The 19,456-nt window shown below is 39.7% G+C and overlaps 2 protein-coding genes and 1 non-coding gene across 3 annotated transcripts; 2 read left to right on the top strand and 1 right to left on the bottom strand.

Moving 5' to 3' along the window:
- Nucleotides 1-2,752: 2,752 nt before the first annotated feature.
- Nucleotides 2,753-7,917, top strand: LOC129106931 (ribonucleoside-diphosphate reductase subunit M2-like). Its single transcript, XM_054618215.1, has 10 exons — nucleotides 2,753-2,922; nucleotides 3,005-3,067; nucleotides 4,233-4,382; nucleotides 4,474-4,590; nucleotides 5,426-5,559; nucleotides 5,823-5,917; nucleotides 6,021-6,154; nucleotides 6,427-6,531; nucleotides 6,664-6,777; nucleotides 7,493-7,917. Exons 1-10 carry the CDS (start codon nucleotides 2,833-2,835, stop codon nucleotides 7,643-7,645), a joined length of 1,155 nt encoding a protein of 384 aa, XP_054474190.1. The 5' UTR covers nucleotides 2,753-2,832; the 3' UTR covers nucleotides 7,646-7,917.
- Nucleotides 4,806-4,944, top strand: LOC129107660 (small nucleolar RNA SNORD94). Its single transcript, XR_008531907.1, has one exon. It is a non-coding gene; the product is annotated as a small nucleolar RNA SNORD94 (small nucleolar RNA).
- A 3,641-nt stretch (nucleotides 7,918-11,558) lies between the features above and the next one.
- On the bottom strand, nucleotides 11,559-18,306 carry LOC129107108 (galectin-8-like). The gene is made up of 9 exons (XM_054618485.1): nucleotides 18,217-18,306; nucleotides 15,073-15,161; nucleotides 14,704-14,914; nucleotides 13,793-13,912; nucleotides 13,625-13,696; nucleotides 13,427-13,453; nucleotides 12,991-13,079; nucleotides 12,605-12,773; nucleotides 11,559-12,013 (listed from the first exon to the last, which is right to left on the bottom strand). Exons 1-9 carry the CDS (start codon nucleotides 18,253-18,255, stop codon nucleotides 11,864-11,866), a joined length of 966 nt encoding a protein of 321 aa, XP_054474460.1. The 5' UTR covers nucleotides 18,256-18,306; the 3' UTR covers nucleotides 11,559-11,863.
- Nucleotides 18,307-19,456: the final 1,150 nt, after the last annotated feature.

Genomic DNA, 19,456 nt, shown 5'->3' with positions numbered 1-19,456 from the left:
TGAAAAGGTTTCTCACTTTCATGACTTATAGGATCTTTTTTTTCATCACATTGTCAGAAATGGGCTTCCACACTGCATTCTGGGAGCTGTAGTCGTAGAACTAGAGGGAACTGTGTTGTCAGATGTTCGACTCTGTGAATCACTCGTCATGTTTCTTAGTGACAGTTATTGACGTACAATCAGTGTGTGAGAAACGAAGCGTCTGATTGGACGACGTCCAGTCCGTCCACTCTGCATTCAACTATTATTGTGGTTTTGTGTCTCCAGCTGTTTCATTAACAACTGTGGTTTCCAATAAAACATTCGTAAAAACAGAAAAGAAAAGAAGAAGAAGAAGAAGAAGAAGAAGAAGAAGAAGAAGAAGAAGAGTCTCTTTGAATGTATTTTAAAAGCATTAAAGAATAAATTAACTTTAATATGTCAAACACACCCTCAGCTTTATGATTGTTTCATTTATTTCTGACCTCTTAAAATACAGCTTTTATCAATTAAATATATTTATACAATTAAAGGAAACTTTAGTTATCTGATTAAAATTTCTCTCCTTTTTCTTTCTTTGAAGGATTGTTGTCGTTTATTGTGTATCTCTTATAAAAGGAAGTGGAACTGAAGCAGAATTTTGAGGTACTTGTACTGCTATCAAATACTTCTATTCCTCTAAATTTCAGAGGGAAATAACTCCAACACATTTACTTGAAAAATTCAGTTACCTTGCAGACTCTGATAATAATGATTATTTAAATAAATAATAACAATAATACATTTAAATAATACAACAATATAATATATTCATTATTTTAGTAAATGATGTTGTATTATTAAAGATTTAACAGCACCATATACAGTCATTAAAAATGAAAATTACAAGCTGTAACATTCAAGTATTAAACACATTAATGGTTCAAGAAAAAAATGAATGAGTTTTTGTCAACTGTGGTTTTACTACTTGTGTATTTTTTTATATTGATATTTCTTAATAAAAATATTAGCAAGAAATATTTTGAAGTATGGAATGAAGGAAAATAAATAGAATTGCTGTTTAATAAATAGGATCTGGTATTAAAATGGCACAGTAACGTCTACATCCAGAAGGGGGCAGCAATGCAACAAAACGGATGTCGACTGCCGTAAAACACACGGAGAAGAAGAAGTCTTCCCAAACAGCCAATCAACGCTCTCGCTTCGGCCAACCAGGAAACAGATCAGATCAAACCTACTTTAAAACATCTGATTTAAGATGAAAACGCAGCTCAGGTTGTTGTTTCAGAGCCCGAAACCTGAACGAAGGAAAGAACAACACGTCAGCTCACAGATACACGTTACCCCGTCGCTAAAGAGCCACTGCCCGACGGCTTATGATTATAAAATGCTTTATTAACAACTTCAGCACAACACGGAAGTCAACTGCAACTTAATTAACTTTATCATTTTCTTTTTAAATTAATTAATTATTTAAAATTATTAATTTAACGGTTTTGAATGTAAATAATAAATAAATGTGTGTCTTAATCAAATTAAATAATATTGATTATGATTATTAATATTTGTATTATTATTTATTGATATTGTTATTATTATTGTTATTATTGTTGTTATTATTATTGATATTGTTATTATTATTATTGTTGTTATTATTATTATTATTATTATTATTGTTATTATTATATTATTATTCTTATTGTTATTATTATCATTATTCTTATCATTATTATTCTTATTATTGAAAACAATAATCTGTTTTTTTAACCCTTCTGGCCGCTAGGGGGCGCCTCCCCCTCCTGACCTACATGCTGTGTTGTTGTCTTCTCAAGCAGCCAATCAGAGCCGAGCTCTTCTCAAGCAGCCAATCAGAGCCGAGCTCTTCTCAAGCAGCCAATCAGAGCCGAGCTCTCTACCCCGGAAACAGCTGATCTCATTCGGCTTCGCCTGTTTAGAGGGAAGACGAGGCTTTTTCTCTAAACAGGTACAACACCCTGACACGATAATAACAATAACAACAATAATAATAACAATAACAATAATAACAACAATAATAATAACAATAAACCGTTGAATCACCGGATGTGTTCCTTTGTTTCACATGTAACGTGTTTTTTGGCGCTAAATTGTCCCGATGAACCCGCCTTAATGTGACAGTAAACATCCACGTCACAGTGATGACGCGGCGTTGATCACGTGGTGTTGAGTGACAGTAAACAGAATCTTCTGTTTAAAGTTCTTAATGTCACGGTTTTAATTATTAAATAAATGTGTTTTTAATCAAAATAAATAATGTGTCGTAAAGCTCATTTACATGTTAACTTTATCATTTTCTTTTTTAAATTAATTAATTATTATTTTTAATTATTAATTTAACGGTTTTGAATGTAAATAATAAATAAATGTGTGTCTTAATCATAATAAATAATGTGTCGTAAAGTCATCTGGATGTTTTGTAACTTCTTTCTGGCAGTGTCGTAAAGTCATCTGGATGTTTTGTAACTTCTTTCTGGCAGTGTCGTAAAGTCATCTGGATGTTTTATAACTTCTTTCTGGCAGTGTCGTAAAGTCATCTGGATGTTTTGTAACTTCTCTTTCTGGCAGTGACGTCACCTCCGCAGGAACAAAGACATTTTGAATTTTCCCGCCGCTCTTCGTTCGCCACGTGATCGCGGCTCGCCTCCTGATTGGCTCCGTCGCAGCGTCACTGTAAGGAGCTGCGTTTCTATTGGCCGGCGTCCGTTCTGGCGCCAAACGTTGAATAAAAGGAGCAGCGGCGCAGCGCGGCCTCAGTCTGCTGCTCGTCTCCTCCTCTGCTCCTCCTCTGCTCCTCTCCGGACTCCACTACCCAGCATGCAGTCTGCTCGCTCTGCTCTGTGCGTGAAGGCCGAGAACTCTCTGAGCGGCCACGTGGCGCTCATGTCTCTGGACAAAGAGAACACGGTGAGAACCGGACGCGTGACGTCACTGCCTCTGTCCGACGCGTTGCTGCAGCCTGTGACGTCACTGTGTTCTCTCCTTTCAGCCGCCGTCTCTGAGCGCGAGCCGCATCCTGACGTCAAAGACCGCGCGCAGGATCTTCAGCGAGGTGAGCGAGACTGTCTGTCTGCAGGGACTCCTCTTGTCTCACACTGACTCTCTGTCTGTCTGCAGGGACTCCTCTTGTCTCACACTGACTCTCTGTCTGTCTGCAGGGACTCCTCTTGTCTCACACTGACTCTCTGTCTGTCTGCAGGGACTCCTCTTGTCTCTCACTGACTGTCTGTCTGCAGGGACTCCTCTTGTCTCACACTGACTCTCTGTCTGTCTGCAGGGACTCCTCTTGTCTCACACTGACTCTCTGTCTGTCTGCAGGGACTCCTCTTGTCTCACTGACTCTCTGTCTGTCTGCACTCCTCTTGTCTCACACTGTCTGTCTGTCTGCAGGGACTCCTCTTGTCTCACACTGACTCTCTGTCTGTCTGCAGGGACTCCTCTTGTCTCACACTGACTCTCTGTCTGTCTGCAGGGACTCCTCTTGTCTCACACTGACTCTCTGTCTGTCTGCAGGGACTCCTCTTGTCTCTCACTGACTCTCTGTCTGTCTGCAGGGACTCCTCTTGTCTCACACTGACTCTCTGTCTGTCTGCAGGGACTCCTCTTGTCTCACACTGACTCTCTGTCTGTCTGCAGGGACTCCTCTTGTCTCACACTGACTCTCTGTCTGTCTGCAGGGACTCCTCTTGTCTCACTGACTCTCTTGTCTGTCTGTCTGTCTGCAGGGACTCCTCTTGTCTCACTGACTCTCTCTCTGTCTGTCTGCAGGGACTCCTCTTGTCTCTCACTGACTCTTTGTCTTCTCAACAGCTGATCTTCGAGTTTTGGCGCCAGAATTGACATTCTGGCGCCAAAACGCTGAGCTCAGCTGTTCCTGTTCCTCTGAAGCAGAGTTGATGTTGATGTTTAACTCTAGAATGTTCTTTATTATTTAATGTTTGCATGTTTTTCACTGCTGACAGAAATGAATGATGATAAATAACTGATTTAATAACTGATTTAATAACTGATTAATCTGCAGCTGATCCATAGTTCAGATCAGATCAATAACCTTTGTTATCTTTAAACATGGTTCAGTTCATCTGGTTGAGGATCCTCATGATTCTACCAGACGCTCTTATTGATCACGTGACTGATTATTGGTCGTTGTTTGTGAACGTCTTCAGTAGTAAATGTAATGAACCTGTGAAGTGTGTAGTAACGTTTGTGTGTCTCAGCACAAAGCCGTGAAGAAGAGCGTTGGTGAGGAAGAGGAGGAGCCTCTGCTGAAGGAGAACCCTCGTCGCTTCGTCGTCTTCCCCATCCAGTACCACGACATCTGGCAGATGTACAAGAAGGCCGAGGCCTCTTTCTGGACCGCCGAGGAGGTAACCATGGAGACGAGTCTGCAGTTCACCTGTCCTCCAGGTGTGCGGTGATGTCACGATGATGTCATGTTCACTTCCTGTGTCTCTTCAGGTGGATCTGTCCAAAGACGTGCAGCACTGGGAGTCTCTGAAGGACGACGAGAGGTTCTTCATCTCTCACGTGTTGGCCTTCTTCGCCGCCAGCGACGGCATCGTCAACGAGAACCTGGTGAGCAACCGGCTGTTTGTTTCCACGGCAACGCCCTAAACTGATTCAGAGGTCCCCTCAGATCAATGATTATTGATTCAGTATCAGAGGATCCTGAAGCTCTGATCTCAACAGTTACTGTTGTAGACTCTACTAGACTAGACTCTACTAGACTAGACTCTACTAGACTAGACTAGACTAGACTAGACTCTACTAGACTAGACTAGAGGGTCGGGTCTGTGGTGATGAGAAGCGCAGGGGTACGGACCTCAGCCAATGATGGGGGCTGAGTGCTGCTGCAGACGTTCTGATTGGAGGACGAGTGGTTCACTGACAGAACGACAGCAGCACGAAACAGACGCTCGTCTGAACAGACCGACGCCTACTGGGGTCCAGGGTCCCCGTTAGGCCTCCTACTGGGGTCCAGGGTCCCGTTAGGCCTCCTACTGGGGTCCAGGGTCCCCGGCCTACTGGGGTCCAGGGTCCCCGTTAGGGTCCTCCTACTGGGGTCCAGGGTCCCCGTTAGGCCTCCTACTGGGGTCCAGGGTCCCCGTTAGGTCTCCTACTGGGGTCCAGGGTCCCCGTTAGGCCTCCTACTGGGGTCCAGGGTCCCCGTTAGGCCTCCTACTGGGGTCCAGGGTCCCCGTTGGGCCTCCTACTGGGGTCCAGGGTCCCCGTTGGGACTCTACTACTTAAAAATTGTAAAATCAAGAAAAGCAACAGATTCTCACATTTGAGAACATATAAATGCTTTTATTTTGAAAAGGGATTAAAACTATTGATCGGTTATCAAACTCTTTTTCTTCTGCGTCTCTGATTGGTTGTTGACTCTCGTTGTTCTCCGTGTGACCACCAGGTGGAGCGCTTCATGCAGGAAGTGCAGGTGACGGAGGCCAGGTGTTTCTATGGTTTCCAGATCGCCATGGAGAACATCCACTCAGAGATGTACAGCCTCCTCATCAACACCTACATCAAGGAGCCCACAGAGAGGTGAGACCACCAGGTCCTGGTAGTGGACTCTACTGGTCTGTTAGACTCTCTACTGGTCTGTTAGTGGACTCTACTGGTCTGTAGTGGACTCTACTGGTCTGTTAGACTCTACTGGTCTGTTAGTGGACTCTACTGGTCTGTAGTGGACTCTGGTCTGGTCTGCTGGTAGTGGACTCTACTGGTCTGTTAGTGGACTCTACTGGTCTGTTGGACTCTGCTGTCTGTTCTGTTCTGTGTCTGACGGTGTGTTCAATGACCCTCAGAGAATACCTGTTCAACGCCATTGAGACCATGCCGTGTGTGAAGAAGAAGGCCGACTGGGCGATCAACTGGATCGGCAACAAGGCAGCAAACTACGGTAACCGTCTCTCTGACGCCACGGGAAGCTCCCGTTGTGGTGCCGGTCGGGTCCGGTACTGATCCGGTATCAGGTATTGATCTTGACTCTGTGGTTCCTCCAGGAGAGCGCGTGGTGGCCTTCGCTGCCGTGGAGGGAATCTTCTTCTCCGGTTCCTTCGCCGCCATCTTCTGGCTGAAGAAGAGAGGCCTGATGCCCGGCCTGACCTTCTCCAACGAGCTCATCAGCAGAGACGAGGTCAGTACTGACCACTGGTCCACTCCTCACCGTTACTGGTTCTAGACCTGTGTGTGTCCTGACTGGTGTGTGTCTACTGGTGGTGTGTGCTACTGGTTCTAGACCTGTGTTACTGGTCTGTGTGTCCTGACTGGTGTGTGTTACTGGTCTCTGTGTCCTGACTGGTGTGTGTTACTGTGTCCTGACTGGTGTGTGTTACTGGTCTCTCTGTGTCCTGACTGGTGTGTGTTACTGGTCTCTGTGTCCTGACTGGTGTGTGTTACTGGTTTCAGGGTCTGCACTGTGACTTTGCCTGTCTGATGTTCAAACATCTGGCGAACAAGCCGTCGGCAGAAACCGTCACCAGCATCATCAGGAACGCCGTGGAGATCGAGCAGGTGGGTCGACACAAACGGATCCTCAACACCTTCTGGTTCCTGTGCTTCAGTCTGTCGATGGTTTCACTGGTTTCACTGGTTTCACTGGTTTCACTGGTTGTGTTAATGGTGTGTTCTTGGTTTCCCTCTCAGGAGTTCCTGACGGAGTCTCTGCCGGTGAAGCTGATCGGGATGAACTGTGATCTGATGAAGCAGTACATCGAGTTCGTAGCCGACAGACTGATGCTGGAGCTCGGCTTCACAAAGGTAACGCGTCCAACGAAACCACAGCTCCCAGTACACTAGACTAGACTACACTACACTAGACTAGACTACACTCTACTAGACTAAACTCTACTAGACTAGAGGGTCGGGTCTGTGGTGATGAGAAGCGCAGGGTACGGACCTCAGCCAATGATGGGGGCTGAGTGCTGCTGCAGACGTTCTGATTGGAGGACGAGTGGTTCACTGACAGAACGACAGCAGCACGAAACAGACGCTCGTCTGAACAGACCGACGCCTACTGGGGTCCAGGGTCCCCGTTAGGCCTCCTACTGGGGTCCAGGGTCCCCGTTGGGCCTCCTACTAGGGTCCAGGGTCCCATTAGGCCTCCTACTGGGGTCCAGGGTCCCCGTTAGGCCTCCTACTGGGGTCCAGGGTCCCCGTTAGGCCTCCTACTGGGGTCCAGGGTCCCCGTTAGGCCTCCTACTGGGGTCCAGGGTCCCCGTTGGGCCTCCTACTGGGGTCCAGGGTCCCCGTTAGGCCTCCTACTGGGGTCCAGGGTCCCCGTTAGGCCTCCTACTGGGGTCCAGGGTCCCCGTTAGGACCCCTTTTAGAGTACATTTGAAATACACCTTAAACACTAAACTCTATATTTCACAGAACTAAGTGTTCTAAATGTTCTACGTGTTCTAAGTGTTCCTCTCTAACGTGAGTTAAACGCTGAGTAAACTGACCTGGGTTCTGCGTTGTGTTCCTACAGATCTACCGGGTGGAGAACCCCTTCGACTTCATGGAGAACATCTCTCTGGAGGGAAAGACCAACTTCTTTGAGAAGCGTGTGGGCGAGTACCAGAGGATGGGCGTGATGTCCGGCCCCACGGACAACGCCTTCAGGCTGGACGCAGACTTCTGAGCCCCGAGCTGGAGCTCACACTCAAACTCAAACACTCTAATTCAAAAAGCATTCCTCTGGTTTTAACTGGTCGTCTACCTCGCTCCCCCAGTGCATGCTGGGATTGGCTCTTAATAGTTTTATGAGGCAGCTTCATCGCGATGAGATGAAACCGTTAGAGCTTTTGTAAATAATCATTTTACCTGGTTTTTTGTATTTATTAGTACTTTTAGATCAAAGAGGTGTTTGTGAAATATGTACAGCTTTAGTGACTCATGCTTTGTAATAAAAGCTTATTAAACATAAATCTGGTTGTAGGTTTCCTTTTTTTATCTTTACAAAAGCAGCTGTTGAACATTTCAGGATGTTTAATCTATAAATAACATCAATATCATTTCCCTTTAATCAGTTTTATTCTGTGCTTGTTTTTTGTCTTCATTACTATTATATATTCATAGATTTAACTTCATAATGACGTTACCAGCTGTGACAACAATGATCTGTTTGGATTCATTCATAATAAACATCACAGAAACGAAAGGTTCAAATTATAATTATTAGCGTCTCAGGAAAAAAAGGCAGCAAACTAAAGACTTAAATAATAAGCAATGTTAAAGTTTTCAATATTTTGTATGAAAAAAATAATTAAATAAACTACCTAGTTGTGGAAAGAAGCGACTGATGTTTGTTAGCTGTCAGCACTTCCTCCATAGTTTAACAGTACAGTCACTGTCCAAAGCGACTTACAGTCAGTAGTATGTTACATATCATTCACCCATTCACACACTGATGACAGGCTACCATCAAGGTGCCACCATCAGACTCTAACTAACATTCATCATCAGTCCACACCGATGGCCTTCAGGAGCAACTTGGGGTTAAGTGTCTTGCCCAAGGACACATCGACTGCCGAAGCCGGGTATCGAACCACCGACCCTCTGATTGGAGAACTACCTTGCTCTCCACTACGCCACAGCCGTAATTATGCAGAATCACCCCATGTCAGTGTCATTTTATTATGTTATTGGATAATTATTATTGATTAATTTAATGCAAGAGGAAAGCTATTGATCACACGTTTTGTATTTAAATAACGAATCTGAAAAATATTACAGCTGTTAAACAAATGTAGTGCACTAAAAGCACAATATTTTCTTCTAAAATGTAAAAGAGTAGAAATATGAATAAGCACCACAGCTCTCTCGTTCCCTACAGTGTAAAACCAGGACTCTCTTGTTCCCTAAAGTGTAACACCAGGACTCTCCCTACAGTTCCCAGAGCTAAGTGTAACACCAGGACTCTCTTGTTCCCTAAAGTGTGACACCAGGACTCTCTCGTTCCCTAAAGTGTAACACCAGGACTCTCTTGTTCCCTACAGTGTAACACCAGGACTCTCTTGTTCCCTAACACCAGGACTCTCTTGTTCCCTAAAGTAACACCAGGACTCTCTTGTTCCCTAAAGTGTAACACCAGGACTCTCTTGTTCCCTACAGTGTAACACCAGGACTCTCTTGTTCCCTAAAGTGTAACACCAGGACTCTTGTTCCCTACAGTGTAACACCAGTTCCCTAAAGTGTAACACCAGGACTCTCTCGTTCCCTAAAGTGTAACACCAGGACTCTCTTGTTCCCTAAAGTGTAACACCAGGACTCTCTTGTTCCCTAAAGTGTAACACCAGGACTCTCTCGTTCCCTAAAGTGTAACACCAGGACTCTCTCGTGTCACCAGGACTCTCTCGTTCCCTAAAGTGTAACACCAGGACTCTCTCGTTCCCTAAAGTGTAACACCAGGACTCTCTTGTTCCCTAAAGTGTAACACCAGGACTCTCTTGTTCCCTGCAGTGTAACACCAGTGCTCTCTCTTTCAACCAGAGCTCTCTCGTTCCCTACAGTTTAACATCACTGTGTTTCATCCCAGTACAGTTTATGTGTACTGGGATGTTACTCTTTAACAATACATTAGAAAACAGTATTTTTGAAAAACAAAAGGGAAAACTACATATCATTTCAGTGGAAATTACAGATTTAAAAGTCCATGATGGTCCTTTAAGGACCAATTTAGATGTTTTTAGTCCTGAAAGAAGTTTGCGCATTTTATATATATATATATATATTTAATTTATATATGTATGGTCATAATTAACTGGCTCTGTTCTTTCTGTGCTCACACTTTGAGACGCTAATTTGTGAAATCCAGACAAGAAGAAGATTCAACCAGCAGCCTGCTGCCCTCTGCTGGAGCTCTCTGATTATTCAACATGCTCTCGTTCTGAAGGACTTCAGCTCCGGTTCAATAAATACATTCAGGACCTCACAATTAAAAATATGTTTTTTCATTTAAGACTGTCTTCACTGAACTCAAACAATCGCAATACAACTAATAAAGAATAATCATAACAAACTGGATGAACTACGGAGTAGGATTTAACTGAAACTAAATCAAACTTAAGTAGAACTTTAACTTATGAACGATAGCGCAATGATTTCGTGATAAAACGTTATCTTGTCAGTTTATTTTACAATAATTAGGTTTTCTTAATTGTATTCTGTAAAAAAAGAGCATTTAAATCAACAATTCACAAAAACAAAATGTGCTTTTTAAACATTTAAATGTTCTTTATAGAGAAACTCATACCTGTTGTTGAGCTTGAAGAAGTCAGAATGTGATACAAAGATCATAGTTTGTGCCTCGTCTGTAATAAAGTAATGTAAATATTATCTCGTCAATGATTCACCGGTGAACCTTGAACACAAAGCAGCTGCATGGCTCAATAAATACCGTCATAAAACTAGGAGGGTAGTTGAGGAGTTTGGTCCGAGCAATGGGGCCAGATGTAGGGAGGGAGGAAGTGAGGAGGGAGGAAGTGAGGAGGGAGGAAGTGAGGAAGGGAGGAAGTGAGGAAGGGAGGAAGTGAGGAAGGGACCTCCAACTTCTTTGCTCCAATTTGGAGGCACGTTTACACACAAACCAACATGACTTCGTACATTTATAAGAGCCTTTTTAAAAACATCTCATGGTTAAGGTGTTCCGGTCAGATTTGACTTGTTTCCAGTTGAAATATTGTATGAATATCCTTTTATCTTTATTTTATTGAAACAAGGCTTCTGAAGCCGCTATGTGAACATAAAACACTGGTTATCATCATATCATTTGATTGGAGAACTACCTTGCTCTCCACTACGCCACAGCCGCCCCAGTAGTGGTATTTAAGCTGGTGTGTGATGACAGATTGTTAGTGCTTTCTGGCCTTGCAGGTTTCCTGGATGGTGGTTTTATCTGGACCGTGGTTGTTCCTCCTCCTGTCGCCCTGCTTCACAACCGCTGCTGTTATTGTTACTGTTAGTCACATTTCTCTCACTGCTTTTCTTAGTCTGCTCACTGCTCATTATATGAATCCTTCACATCGTATGCATTGAATGTGTTGTAACTCTGATGACATCTGTTGCATGTTGTTCTCTTTCTTGGGGAAGGATCCGTCCTCTGCTGCTCTCTGAGGTTTCTTCCTTTTTCTCCTGTTAGAGGTTATTTTAACAAGTTTTTCCTGTTCTGATGCGTCCGAGGAAAAGTGTTTAGTATGCTGGAGAGACTCAACATGCTATATCCAAAGGTCATACTACAATATGTCTTTAAAAACTAATGAAACATTCATAGTGTTATATGTTGTAATCAGTAAAGAGACATAGTCTGTCATAAAATATTTGACCTAAAACATCAAACATTAGTATGTCATTAGGTTCCATTAAGAGAATAGTACAGTGTCATAATACATGTAATTAAACAGCAGTGTGTCATAAGTATCATAGTTCTATAAACCATTCATTCAGAATCACACTAGACCCTCACAATGATAAACACACATGCTGTGTGTGTGTGTGTGTGTGACAGTTTGTTTCATGCATACGTCCTCATGTGTGCATGAAGAGAAGTATTCAGCAGTCACATGCTTGCTTTATTTGATCTGGTCAAAGTGCATTAACAGGAACAACAATTAAAGAAGCACAATCAGCACATTAGAATAGTTTGATATATTTCTGGATGGAACTTGGTTAAGACATTTTCTGTTTAAAAAAAAATATTTTACTTCAGGCTTTACAGCCGTCATTTCTATCAATAAACCCGTTTGTTAATGTTTGATACTGCAGTTGGTTATTATAAGGGATGCCATTATTGAACCCTATAAATACATACATTTAAAACATGATTTAAGTCAGATTATTGGAGAGAGTGAGAGGTCAGAGTTCAGAGCATCTTGACGTCCAGCAGCGTGACGTCTCCCAGCACCTCCAGCTGGCTGATGCGGCTCAGGTCCTGGACTCGGTGTTTGTAGTCCAGCTGGTGGAGCCCGTTGACGGCGACTTTGAACTGCTGAGAGTCACAAAGGATGATCATCTGCAACGGAAACAGCCGGTCGTTACCTTATCGTTATGTTGCTCTAGTTGTTTCAGCTGTAAATATCAATAATAAAAATCTAATTATTGGTATACATTTTTTATTTTTAGCTCCTTCAATGCCTTCTGGTAAAACCTTCTTTTGGATATTTTGTGAAATATTTGGTAGAACACTTCTCTAAGGGCCTCAAAAAAAGAATTGTGTACGACAATTTCTCCCACTTTTATTTGAATAAGTTGGGTTCTTTTAAGCCAAACAAATCTCGTAATTCTCTTCCTTTTGAATTCCCTTCAATTCATTTAATTTTTCAAACTTAACATTTTCATCAGGTCACATATACAAACATATCCAATTCCAAAATATATAACATTTCTGAATTCATCAAGCTGTTAAAGTCAACTTTTTGTCATTTAGACAGTGAGATGTATAGATGTGCATCATCAGCATAGCAGTCGATAGAAATGTTTCTCCGTTCTCTGTCTCTTATGACGTCGGAACAGACAGGAAGTGTGACGTCATCATGAGGAAGACGGAATACGTTTTTAATAAAACCATAAGCGTGTAGATGTTTGTGTGGTGGTGTTATGGTACCTCAAAGTACCGTCCCGTACTGAAGGGGAAGGAGGAGGCCAGCTTTCTCTCCTCGGGGCCCCAGCACTCGGACAGGAAGGAGTTCCTGACGAAGACCCCTTTCTTCATACGAGGGTTCAGATGAAGAGCGATGTCGCTGCCTCCGGACACTCGCAGGTTCACCGAAAAACTGAAACACAGAAGACGAAGAATTTGTGTTTAAGTTCCAGCAGAGAAACAGCTGATTGTGGTTCAAAGCACAGATACAAGGAGACTTCAGATGTTTATCATTTCAACATATTCAGGAACCCTCTGAGGAATAACGGACACATGATTTGGATGTTTATCCACTTAAGAACACTTGTTTTCTGTTAAACCTCTTAAACCCCTCAGACGCTGGTGGTTACCTCTGTGCGTTCTGGATGGTTTCTCCTTTCACAGTGATGCTGCGTCCGACACTCAGTCCTTTCACCAGCTCTCCTCTGAAGGGAACACTCTGGAAAAAACAAGATTTAATCAGAAACTCAAACACTTCAACAACCAAAGCAGGTCTCAGATCAGCTGAATAAGGAAGAAGATAACTGAAGAGTCAAAGAATGTTTTCATTCCTTAATCAAGAAATCTGAAGAAATGCTTCAACAACAGTTCTTAAACATTTTTAAAGTTACTACAGTGTATTTCTGTCACACGCCACTGAGCAAAACATTCTACTCAATGCTCATTGGGCAGCTGGCTAGTTAGCTAGTTTGCTAATTCCACCATGCTTTAATGCTACACTGGTTGCACATAATAAGGTCCCTTATTAACTTCCATAACCAAACATCACCCAACAGCAAAACTCACCAAGTCACCTGGAGAAGAAATGATTGGCTGTAACATAAAGAAAAACATGAAAACAATTATCAACATTTATCAAAAAAGACAACAACTCTAATACTCTGTTTCAAAGCTTCTCCTTGTGGAAAACATTGTATAAATATAATATGTAATGTACGGTTGGTGTATATATTTGATAAATGTTGACTGTAAGAACAAACTAACTGTCTGATGGAGTTTCTCGTTCATCTCTGGTTGTTCCTGATTGGTCAGACTGGCCACAGAAGAATCTTCACTCTAAAAAACAACAACAACAAAACCTCTCATTTCTCTTCATCACAAGTTTTATCACATGAAGAAAAGACCACAAGCGTTCTTGGTCATGAGACTCACTTGGCTCGAGAGGATTCCAACAGCTTGAACATCGACCTTTCCAGATATGGCCAAAGTGTCGACTTGCTCCAAATCCACTCTGTGTTTAAACTCCAACACGTGACCTCCGTTCACCGCCACCTGCAGCAGGAAGTGCTCAGACTCTTTACTCCAGTATACATAGCAGTGCCACAGTCTGGAGATACTCCATTGCAAGTAAAAGTAAAAGTCCTGAATTCAAAATGTTACTTCAAAGTAAAAGTACAAAAGTTTTACCAGCAAATAGTATTTAAATCATCAAAAGTAAAAGTACTTTTTGTGCAGAACATCTTCTTTCAGAGTATTGTAATATAGAATATTACATTATTCAGTTTTTATCACTAATGAATAATTGTTGTAGTTCATTAATGTTGAGACAACTTTTGATACTTCATATAATACTGAGTAGATTAGTACTGCATCTTATTGTATATTCACATCATGTGTTTTTATATGGAAACAAATATCTAGAAACTAAATGTAATGGAGTAAAAAGTACAATATTTGAATGTGAGATGTACTAAATACATTCCAACACGGCTGAAATGTGACTTGATGAATTGAATTACATATGCTAATGTCTTCATGTTGATTCATATGAATTCATCTGGAATAAGATAAGATAAGATAAGATAAGATAAGATAAGATAAGATAAGATAAGATAATCCTTTATTAGTCCCGCAGCGGGGAAATGTGCAGGCTTACAGCAGCAGAGAGTTAAAGTGCACACAAGAGACATAGTAAAGAAAGACAAGATAAAAATAAAAAAATGAAAAATAAAAAAAAAAAAAAACAAGTATTATAAATAAGCAATAAAAACAGTAGAAAAACACAATAACTGAATGAGTCAGATCAGAGGTGAGTCGTGTCAGCGTAGAAACCCGTCTCTCACCTTAAACTTGTCTTTCAGGACGAGGACGATGACCTCGAACGTCTCCCCGACGGGGAACGGATTCCGGTCCAGGATCTCCTCTTGGCCCCAGAGCTCCTTCAGCAGCGAGTTGCAGACGACACACGGAGACTTCTTGAACCTCGGGTTGAAGTGAAACGCCACGTCGGCCCTCGGCTTCTTGCTGCTGCCGCACATGAAGTCCACCTGGAACCTGAACGGAGGGGAGGAGGTCCAAAACATGAAAACATAAACTCAACGTTCTATCATATCATATTTAGACTGACATGTTGGCTTTCAACACTCTAGTATTGTTTGTTTGTCAGATGGTAATGATGTTTCATAGTTCAGGTGTTTTGTGCTGCTCCTCACCTGTCGGCGTCAGACGGGACTGAACCCTGAATGAGAACCATCTCCCCCGGCAGCAGCCCGCCCAGGACGGTCCCCGCGAAGGGAATCGCCTTATGGAGGGGGGGGGGGGGTATTATTAATGATATCTAACCAAACATTATTATTAATATCTAACCAAACATTATTATTAATGATATCTAACCAAACATTATTATTAATATCTAACCAAACATTATTATTAATATCTAACCAAACATTATTATTAATGATATCTAACCAAACATTATTATTAATATCTAACCAAACATTATTATTAACTAACCATATTATTAATATCTAACCAAACATTATTATTAATATCTAACCAAACATTATTATTAATGATATCTAACCAAACATTATTATTAATGATATTTAACCAAACATTATTATTAATGATATCTAACCAAACATTATTATTAATGATATCTAACCAAACATTATTATTAATATCTAACCAAACATTATTATTAATGATATCTAACCAAACATTATTATTAATGATATTTAACCAAACATGTGATTATTTGAAAATGAAAATGATCTTCAGTTGCAGCACAATCTGTTTTACAAGGTAAATATTGAAGTGTTTTCAGATTGAAGATAAACTGTTTTCTGTCCAAGAGATTATTGAGTTATTATTCTATAAAATCTAAATAAAAACTTAAAAAAAGATCATTAAAATACTGATTCTACATTCTTTATGTTGACGGTTTCACTTTTGATATTTACACATTTATTATTCTTGTAAAAGGCTGAATGCAGGACGAATACTTGTACTGTGGAAACACTTATCTTATCTTAACTTATCTTAACTTATCTTAAGACCAGTGCAGGCTTTAATCAGAGTAAAGATGTTCTACCACATATAATACCTCATCTTTAAACAGGAGTCAGAGTCAATGTTCTTAACTTATCTTATGAATGTGTTAATGTTTAATATCTCCTTAGTGAATGTGTTAATATAAACATATAAACATATAAACATGTAAACATGTAAACAGTGTAGTGAACTCGTTAGTATGAATGTGTTAATATAAACATATAAACATATAAACATATAAACATATAAACATATAAACATGTAAACATGTAAACAGTGTAGTGAACTCGTTAGTATGAATGTGTTAATATAAACAGTGTAGTGAACTCGTTAGTATGAATGTGTTAATATAAACAGTGTAGTGAACTCGTTAGTATGAATGTGTTAATATAAACAGTGTAGTGAACTCAGTTAGTATGAATGTGTTAATATAAACAGTGTAGTGAACTCGTTAGTATGAATGTGTTAATATAAACAGTGTAGTGAACTCGTTAGTATGAATGTGTTAATATAAACAGTGTAGTGAACTCGTTAGTATGAATGTGTAAACAGTAATATAAACAGTGTAGTGAACTCGTTAGTATGAATGTGTTAATATAAACAGTGTAGTGAACTCGTTAGTGTGAATGTGTTAATATAAACAGTGTAGTGAACTCGTTAGTATGAATGTGTTAATATAAACAGTGTAGTGAACTCGTTAGTATGAATGTGTTAATATAAACAGTGTAGTGAACTCGTTAGTATGAATGTGTTAATATAAACAGTGTAGTGAACTCGTTAGTATGAATGTGTTAATATAAACAGTGTAGTGAACTCGTTAGTGTGAATGTGTTAATATAAACAGTGTAGTGAACTCGTTAGTATGAATGTGTTAATATAAACAGTGTAGTGAACTCGTTAGTATGAATGTGTTAATATAAACAGTGTAGTGAACTCGTTAGTATGAATGTGTTAATATAAACAGTGTAGTGAACTCGTTAGTATGAATGTGTTAATATAAACAGTGTAGTGAACTCGTTAGTATGAATGTGTTAATATAAACAGTGTAGTGAACTCGTTAGTATGAATGTGTTAATATAAACAGTGTAGTGAACTCGTTAGTATGAATGTGTTAATATAAACAGTGTAGTGAACTCGTTAGTATGAATGTGTTAATATAAACAGTGTAGTGAACTCGTTAGTATGAATGTGTTAATATAAACAGTGTAGTGAACTCGTTAGTATGAATGTGTTAATATAAACAGTGTAGTGAACTCGTTAGTATGAATGTGTTAATATAAACAGTGTAGTGAACTCGTTAGTATGAATGTGTTAATATAAACAGTGTAGTGAACTCGTTAGTATGAATGTGTTAATGTAAACAGTGTAGTGAACTCGTTAGTGTGAATGTGTTAATATAAACAGTGTAGTGAACTCGTTAGTATGAATGTGTTAATGTAAACAGTGTAGTGAACTCGTTAGTATGAATGTGTTAATATAAACAGTGTAGTGAACTCGTTAGTATGAATGTGTTAATATAAACAGTGTAGTGAACTCGTTAGTATGAATGTGTTAATATAAACAGTGTAGTGAACTCGTTAGTATGAATGTGTTAATATAAACAGTGTAGTGAACTCGTTAGTATGAATGTGTTAATATAAACAGTGTAGTGAACTCGTTAGTATGAATGTGTTAAACTATAAACAGTGTAGTGAACTCGTTAGTATGAATGTGTTAATATAAACAGTGTAGTGAACTCGTTAGTATGAATGTGTTAATGTAAACAGTGTAGTGAACTCGTTAGTATGAATGTGTTAATATAAACAGTGTAGTGAACTCGTTAGTATGAATGTGTTAATGTAAACAGTGTAGTGAACTCGTTAGTATGAATGTGTTAATATAAACAGTGTAGTGAACTCGTTAGTATGAATGTGTTAATATAAACAGTGTAGTGAACTCGTTAGTATGAATGTGTTAATATAAACAGTGTAGTGAACTCGTTAGTATGAATGTGTTAATATAAACAGTGTAGTGAACTCGTTAGTATGAATGTGTTAATATAAACAGTGTAGTGAACTCGTTAGTATGAATGTGTTAATATAAACAGTGTAGTGAACTCGTTAGTGTGAATGTGTTAATATAAACAGTGTAGTGAACTCGTTAGTATGAATGTGTTAATATAAACAGTGTAGTGAACTCGTTAGTATGAATGTGTTAATGTAAACAGTGTAGTGAACTCGTTAGTATGAATGTGTTAATGTAAACAGTGTAGTGAACTCGTTAGTATGAATGTGTTAATATAAACAGTGTAGTGAACTCGTTACCGGGTTGAGGAACGTCTGTCTGGAGCTGGACGCCGACATGTTGCAGGAGAAGCTGTGACGCGACTGGACCTTTGTTTACTTCCGCATGTGACGTCACACGGACGCTGGAACCGGAACCGGAACCTCTGCCGGTCAGACAGGATTCATGGTTTTATTGTTTATTTATTTATTTATTTATTGTCTGTAACGTCGACCTGTCGGTGATGTTTAAGTTCTGAATGATTATTAAAATTATTAAACTATAAATAAAACACAGTGATGACGTAACGTATATATATCTATATATCTACTATTTATATATTTATATATATAGATATAATATAATAGATAATATCTATATATATAGATATATATCTATATATATATATATATATATAGATATATATATATATATATATATATATCTATATATATATATATAGATATATCTATATATAGATATATAGATATATATATCTATATATAGATATATATATATATATATATCTATATATATATATATCTATTATATATATATATATATATATATCTATATATATATCTATATCTAGATATATATCCATCCATCCATCTTCCGTAACCTGCTTATCCAGTTAAGGGTCTCAGGGTGCTGGAGCCCATCTCAGCTGTCAATGGGTGAAGGCAGGGTTCACCTGGACAGGGTTCACCTGGACAGGTCTCACCTGGACGGGGTTCACCTGGACAGGGTTCACCTGGACAGGGTTCACCTGGACAGGTCTCCAGTCTGTCACAGGGCTGACATATAGAGACAAACAACCATTCACACTCACATTCACACCTACGGGCAGTTTAGAGTCTTCATGAACCTAAGCTGCATGTCTTTGGACTGTGGGAGGAAGCCGGAGAACCCGGAGAGAACCCACGCTGACACGGGGAGAACATGCAAACTCCACACAGAAGGTTGTCCAGCCCGGGAACTGAACCTAGACCCCTCTTGCTGTGAGGCGACAGTGCTAACCACTACACCACCGTGCAGCCTTTCTATATATATATATATATATATATATCTATATATATATATATATATATATATATAGATATATATATATATAAATATATATATATATATATATAGATATATATATATATATTTATATATAGATTCATATGACATATCATATATATATGTCATATTTCAATATATAGATATATATATATATGTCATTGTACTCTGTTAAAATGAGCTGTAATAAAAACAAACAGGTTGAATTTAAACACT

The sequence above is a fragment of the Anoplopoma fimbria genome, chromosome 18, assembly GCF_027596085.1.
Source record: "Anoplopoma fimbria isolate UVic2021 breed Golden Eagle Sablefish chromosome 18, Afim_UVic_2022, whole genome shotgun sequence".
NCBI classification, from domain to species: Eukaryota; Metazoa; Chordata; class Actinopteri; order Perciformes; family Anoplopomatidae; genus Anoplopoma; species Anoplopoma fimbria.
This window is presented reverse-complemented; position numbering and strand designations above follow the sequence as displayed.